Here is a 6,979-nt window from a genome sequence, read left to right on the forward strand (position 1 = left end):
GCCGCCCCGGGGTTCAACTGGGCAAAGCCTGACCGGAGCTGGCGGCGGTGGGGCATCTTCATTCCCGCAACCTCGGAGGTTAGCGCGGCCTCCCTGTCTCGGGCGCAGTGCGGCCGCACACGGGGCCATTGGTGGCCTCCGGTGCTTCGGCCGGGCTTCAGACGACGTTGGTGGCGGCAAGGCGCACAGTGGCGGCTGGGGCAGCGGGGGTTGGCGTGCCAGAGCTGCGGGGCGGCCGCTCTGCTCCTGGCGAGGGCCGAGGACGACATTGATGGTTGTGTGCGCCCGGCCACGACGGCCAGCTTGGCCGGCAGGCGCCGTGAGCTTAGATGATGTTGGCTGGCTGCCATGGCTCGGTCTTGGGCGTGGTGGCTCGTGATGGCGGGTTCGACCCTGATTAGCGTTGGGTTTAGGTTCGGGCCAAGCGGCGGTGCGCGCTTGGAGGTGCTACGACGTCATGGCTGCTACATGTTGCAGGTGGCGAGGGGTGATGGTGGCTACCTCCTTCTCCTGGATGTATGCCGGAGGTAGGTGCAGATCTAGGATTCGTGCTCAGGCGGGCCAGGTCGGGGCCCGGGGCGGATCGTGACTTGTGCTTTGGGTAGGAGTGGTTGGGCTTGGCCCGAGAGGTGCCCGAGGTGGTGCTCGTGCTCTCTTCGCGGGTGCGGTGCTCGATGGTGGTGCTCGTGTTATCGTCGTGTCCGAGCGTGGATCGGCACCGGTAACCACGGACTTGGCACTGTGTGAGCTTGCCTGGCCATGGGTCCGTTGTTGGCTTGCCGGTGGCCGTCGGTAGTCTCGGAGTCATGTCCCCCCAGTCCACCTGTCACTGGCTGGGGACACAGGTGTGGGTGCCTCCTATGCTGGAGGCGCCTACCGAGACCCGGGGACCGATACCGTGGTTGAGTGTGTTGTGATGGGTGCGGCACATGGTATCTAGCGACAGGGATGCCAGGCCCTGGATGGCGGTCAACATAGTTGCTCCTGAGCGGGCACCATTACGGTGGTGGTGGCTTCACTCCCCGGTTGTGTGGGCAACTGGAGTGCTGCGTCGGGTAGCTCGGACGTGTCCCCTCCCCTGGATGGGCGGTGTCCTGATCTGGATCTGGGATTCTGTCATTGTCGCGCTCCTCCTGTTGGCTCATAGTGGCTCGGGTGAGTTGTCGGGCGAAAGCTCCGTGCCTCGGCGCCGCTGCCGAAGACACACGAGGGTGCCGCCATCTTCTTGAAGACGTCGTTGTGGTTCTTCTCTCCATGTTAGGGCTTAGGGTGAAGACCCGTTCTAGCGTGGACTTGGCAGCGGAGACACTCTGCGACAATTTCCCTCTTGAGAGTGTTCTAGCGTGAGGATGTTTAGTTCTTCCAGTGTTCATTGATAGTAGCGTAGTCGCGTGCGTTTTGCATGTGCTAGATATCTCAAGATCGACTTTGTAAGAGGGTTACCTCACCATCTTGTATCGTTCGGTTGTGTTCTTCTTCAGTTGGTACTTTATCTATAAAGCGGGGCGACGTATCTATAAAGAGGGGTGACATAACTGCCCCCGTATCGTGTGACTAGTGCGACACGGGCAGCTGCCCCCGATCCACTTTTCCCGGGCAAGCCTTTATGTGCGCCCTGCCTTCTCTGCCGCCGATCGGCACCGCCGGGCTTGCCTGGGCGGCCAACGGAGGCGGCGATACTCTGTTCCCACGACGTTTGATGAAGTGTGTGAGGTGACCAGATGCTCTGAAGGCGGGCGTTGCAGTGGCAACACCGGTTCATGCTTGGGCGGCTGCCTCGGATTTTCCTAATGACGTCGAGTTCAGCGAGAGTGTGGGTGCACCAAGCAACCAAGTCAATCTGCAGCAGCCATGGGCCATCGACCGTGACACCGCAGGAAGGCGGCGGTCATGATGGTCTTCACTCGGGCTTTGGCGCAAGGCTGAGTGGCCTCTGATTCTGGCATCCGCGGGACGACGGTGGCTGGTGGGGTACTGCGGTTTCGACCATCGATCTAGCGAAAACAATATTGTTCGCCTGGATCAGTCAGATCCGCAGCCGGCGGTAAGAAGTTGTTGATCGTGTCCTGGAGCGTCGCGTCATTTCGGCGTTGGATCGTTCGCGGTCATGTTGCCACATGCGAGGACAGTGAAGTTAGTGGCGTTACATGGTGGTGTCGTCTGATGCAGATCAACCATCAGCTGCCACTTGTGAGGATGATGTGCCGCCGCCGAAGAATCTCAGGATTTTGGTGGTGCTGATGTCCTTTCCCCATTAAAGGCTTCGTCGCTCTTGTGTGTATGTTATTGCAGGGATTGCGGAAAGTGGAGGAGCCAACAAAGGATGACTTTGATTGGGTAGTACTTCTTGAGTACCCGGTCTCAAGCTCCGGGGTGAAAACCCTAGGTTCGACCCTAGTTGCTTGTACCTGGCAATGGCGGCGTTCTTTGCGTCGTTACCCTGATGAAGGCATTGTTTAGAGTTTGTTCGGACTTGATCTTCAGGGTGAAAACCCATGGTCTGATTTTTGATGGTTGGATCCGGCGACGGCGCCGCTTTTGAAGAACCATTCTCATATTTCTTGTGTTGTCAAGAGATGGTGGGTGCCGATGGTCACCACCGTATATTGTTGATTCGCTTCGGGAATTTTTCTTTTTATCACTCCATCTGGCATAGCTTCGGTCTTGTATGACTTTGCTCCACGCGGGCGTGATCATTGTGTGTGTTAGTGTTTGCTGTGTGCATCCTAACTATGCAGAGGCCGGGGGTGTACTCATTATGATTGCATCCCTCGATATTATTACATTATGAGTCAAAAAAACATCATTTATCGAAAAAAATCTATAAAGCGGGGCAAACGCATGTTTCGAGAAAGATCTAAACACTTTTATATTCTTCACGGAGGGAGTACATCTTTTATGGCATGAGGGGGCCTAGCTGCCTCTTTGACTCCGCAATTCTATTCGCTTGCTACTATGTTAGATGTCATCTGTAAGAACATTTGACTATTTTGCATGTTTCGTGATTTATTAATTTAAAGCCGAGCACATCTTATGCCTCTGTTATAAAAACAAGAATGAAATATGCAATTGTGTATACCAATATGCTGGAGAGTTAAGCTTCCCCAAACAAATATTGGAGGATAAATAATTTTTGCCGGTCCAGCAAGTTTACTTTAAGAAATTGCTTCTTCATGGATAGAACCACAAGCCCATAACAACATTGTATAAATGACACACATGTCACTAACTTGTGGCCCCATGACTCATGTCTATTTCTAGGTCGTTCCCTTCTCGATATTAAGGGCATGTTTGGATGGCGCCCACGCCCGCCCTACCAAATCAGGGTGCAGCCATTGAAACGCCTCGCCCACGCCCTTAGTCAACAATAGGATTTTGGTAGGGTGGTTACTGGCCGCGATCCAAACAGGCCCTAAGTGCATATACAAATTCAAATTGTATGCAAATTACACTACTCGAAAGTAACACACGTCAACAGGAGGCAGTGACTCTAGAAACAGGCCCTAAGTGCAGATGCAAATTGCACTACTCGAAATCAAAAGTAACACACGTCAACAGAAAGCAGTGACTCTGGAAACAGGCCATAGACTACGTTCAGACATGGACTTAGAATGTAACCACTGATTAAAGTACTACAAGTAACCGTTACAGCAATGGCAGAAATCACAATGAACAGCCCAGAACAAATAGAAAAGTCTCTCCTAATTAAGGATCATGTAAGAGCACCACCTATCACTCTATCAGATTAGGGCTAAATTGTCCTCACTCTAGCCTAGCTTCTCCCCCAACTGGACTGCTGATCTAGCTGATTAGGATAGAACCCAGTCAACGCCCTGCAAAATGTGTCAGTGATGAGGGGACCAAAACAAAACGGCAGCAGATTCTACTCCTGGGGAGTCAAGCAGAGGTTGATATCAGGGGAAGGCCTGTGACCCATGGGTTGTGCGCCAACAGGCCAGCCGACCATGGTGAAGCCGGCGGAGCTTGAGTTCAGGTTCATGGGGCCGGTGGTTGCAGCGTGCTCCACATTGGCATGGACTTGCAGGGGCGCCATGGGGACCGGAGGCCCATGGCGACCATTGCCGGGAGCCGCCTGAGAGATGGGCATTACAGCTGTGAGCACCGGAGGAGGGGTGTCAGCCACCGGCGGCGCTGGAATGGCAGATGGTTGCGGCTGCAGGCCCATCCTCCTCTGATGCTGCTTCAGACTGTTCGGTAGGAAGCTCCCCACAATCACCTGTTCAGACGGTCTGTGTTAGAGAACGAAGAAAAAGATGGTTTCAAAATTCAAAAGGTGTGAGAGCACTTGAAAAGCCGGGGCTATACCTGGATAGGAGTGGCAGCACGCAGCATACCGGCGACTACTCCGCCGATGACACGACCATCGGGGCCAGCAAGTGACACACTGAGCCCACCGGTCCTCTTCCGGCCACCTTCCTCGGCCATTGTAAAGGAGCCAGTCAGCTGAAGAATCTCAAACAGGCCCTGGAAATCAGATGCACGAAATATTTTCAGTTTGAATCAGCAAGACACAATACACCAGTTAAAATAGGCAAGGAATTCATCCATCCTCATAAGTACATAGCCATTAACCAAGTTGCATTGTGTATAAATAAAGCCAAATTAGCGCAGAGTGCAAACTACTCCGGACAAATGAAACATTCAACAGAGATTCACAATAGCAATTCTTGTAAAATGTTTGATTGCTATCTGTCTCTTTTTGTTAGGGGATTGCTATCTGTCTCTTAATACATAGGCACGCAACCCTCTTGCGCATTCCCGGAAAAAAAAGCGATAAGAGGCAAACAGCAAATTCTTGGTGCCATTTTTGTTGCATACCTCGTAGGTGAAGGTGCTATCAGATGAGCCAGATGAGCCAGGCTTGTTAAATGCCACATTGGAGATGGTCCCACTGGCAGCGAGGATGCAGACCGAGCGTGGACCCCTCTGGGAGAATGACATTATGCGCGCCGCCACATCCTACAAACCAAATCGGACAAGAACAGCGACGTGTTTCTCAAATTACGACACCCATCCGCCACTAGATCACAATGTAGGGGAATATTAGAGGCTTAAGATGCCAAAGACGCTAATTAATTACCTCTCTAGCAGGGACGATGATGACATGCGGTGTGAAGCTCCCTCCAGCTGAGAGCGCATACCATTCCCCTTCACAAATCACAAGTATTTAAGGATTGCAGGCAGGCAAACAATTACACTAGTTTTCTAGGTCACCGAACTACTGGAGAGCATGAAACAAGGACCTTAATCAAGGTTAGCATATAAGTACGAAATCATCTAGTAACTTTCAAACGGATCAGGTCGATTAGTTCAACCCTGCCAGATAAATCTGACAATAATGCGTACGCAAGCTAGGTTGGTGAGAATAAATGGGAAAAGAGTACAGGTAAAGGTTGGTGAGAATAAGTGGAGATTAAACATAGGAATCACTTTAATAACATCGGAGACGGATGCGACAAGATGAGAGTCAAGAACAGCAGAACTGTCCTAACAGATACCGCCCTAACTGGACCCCATCCTAGCAATGGAATAGAAATGCACAAGGGGGAGCAAACATGGCAAGAACCCGAACAGCAAAAATGGAAGCTTTGGGTCGCTCAAGAAGAAGGTTTGGATTCCAGAGGGAGCATACGGACCTAGGGTGGCTAGGATCTGCCGTCTCCCGGAGCCGCGTGGCCGGCCCCTGCGCCGCCCGGAGCTCAAGCCGGCCGCCTGCTCGCCGTCACCCGCCATCTGCATGCCGTTGCCGTTGCCGTTGCCGTTATCCCCCGCGCTGGCCTCGCTCCGCTTTTCCTGCTCGCCGCCGAAGCTCCACGCGTGCGGCGTCGCGGCCGCGTACCCTCCTCCCTGGCCAGCCGCGGCCTGCGGCGGGGACGGCGTCGGGGAGGTGGACGGCGAGGAGGGAGAGGAGCGGTACTCCACCTTGGCTGCTCCTTGCGGCTCCGCCATGGAAACGTCTGCTCTGAACAGGCCGAGGCCGGCTTCATGGCCACCTGCCACCGCAATGCCCACCCTCCCCTCCATGTAGCATATGGGGGTAGCTTGCTTGGCCGGTCTTTGGTTGGGTTTCTTGGTTTGCTGGCTTGGCCTCGAACCGAGGAAGAAGACAGACCAGAGGACAGGAGACGCCTACTCTAGTTTAGCAAGTTTGCTTTCTTTCCCCGGTTGCTCTAGCCGAGGCACCAGTAGCACTGTTGTAGTAGGAGTAGTAGCATATGCCAAAGTTCTATGGGGGGAAATATTTTAAAGACGAGGGAGAGAAATGGTGGCAGAGATAAAACAGAGAGAGATATTGGGGCAGAAACTGCACAAGAATGGCGGGGTTCCTGCTCGCTCTCCCCCCCCCCCCCCCCCCCCCCCTCTCTCTCTCTCTCTCTCTCTCTCTCTCTCTCTCTCTCTCTCTCTGCACAAGAAACACCCACACACACACTCTCTCTCCATTCTTTAAAGAACAACCTCTCTCCTTTGACCAACCAGCTGATTGGTTGGACTGCAAAAGTGTACTGGAATATACAACATACTTCCAATATAATGAACAGTGGAATACTGTGTGCAATAAGACAAACTACGGCAAATAATATTATGTATTACTTCCATTATAATGAACGGTTGAAAAATGAATGAGACAAATGATATTATGCACTACTATTTCAAACAGCTTAAACTATGAAACTGGCTTTAATGGTGTGGTGCTTACACTTGACTAAAGTGCAATGTATCTAAGAATATGCAATGATTTACTCAGTGCCAATGCAGATTTACAAAAAAAAAATAAAAAATCACTCCGGGAACAAATTCAAATTTTACAGAGAAGATTGTGGGGCTCTTGGGACGACCCTTTCTTCCCCTCCCACCCCTCATTCCTCTCCGGAGACCCACCACACCCTACCACTTCCATTACAACTGAAACCGCAACTCCACCATCGAAGGCCGCATGCCCGCCGCCTTTCTGCCATGA

General features: G+C 52.4%; 1 protein-coding gene across 1 annotated transcript; it reads right to left on the reverse strand.

Moving 5' to 3' along the window:
* Positions 1-3,606: 3,606 nt before the first annotated feature.
* Positions 3,607-6,356, reverse strand: LOC123106822 (AT-hook motif nuclear-localized protein 7). Its single transcript, XM_044528865.1, has 5 exons — positions 5,658-6,356; positions 5,102-5,169; positions 4,840-4,980; positions 4,327-4,485; positions 3,607-4,237 (listed from the first exon to the last, which is right to left on the reverse strand). Exons 1-5 carry the CDS (start codon positions 6,043-6,045, stop codon positions 3,884-3,886), a joined length of 1,110 nt encoding a protein of 369 aa, XP_044384800.1. The 5' UTR covers positions 6,046-6,356; the 3' UTR covers positions 3,607-3,883.
* Between the last annotated feature and the right edge of the window lie 623 nt (positions 6,357-6,979).

Source organism: Triticum aestivum, chromosome 5A (assembly GCF_018294505.1).
Source record: "Triticum aestivum cultivar Chinese Spring chromosome 5A, IWGSC CS RefSeq v2.1, whole genome shotgun sequence".
NCBI classification, from domain to species: domain Eukaryota; kingdom Viridiplantae; phylum Streptophyta; class Magnoliopsida; order Poales; family Poaceae; genus Triticum; species Triticum aestivum.

Excerpts from the sequence above, each read along its gene's own strand:
- LOC123106822 (XM_044528865.1), bottom strand. The coding sequence starts at position 6,045 with ATGGAGGGGAGGGTGGGCATTGCGGTGGCAGGTGGCCATGAAGCCGGC. Across the intron at positions 4,981-5,101 it reads TCATCGTCCCTGCTAGAGAG|GATGTGGCGGCGCGCATAAT; the intron begins GTAATTAATTAG and ends TTTGGTTTGTAG. Across the intron at positions 4,486-4,839 it reads ATAGCACCTTCACCTACGAG|GGCCTGTTTGAGATTCTTCA; the intron begins GTATGCAACAAA and ends TCTGATTTCCAG.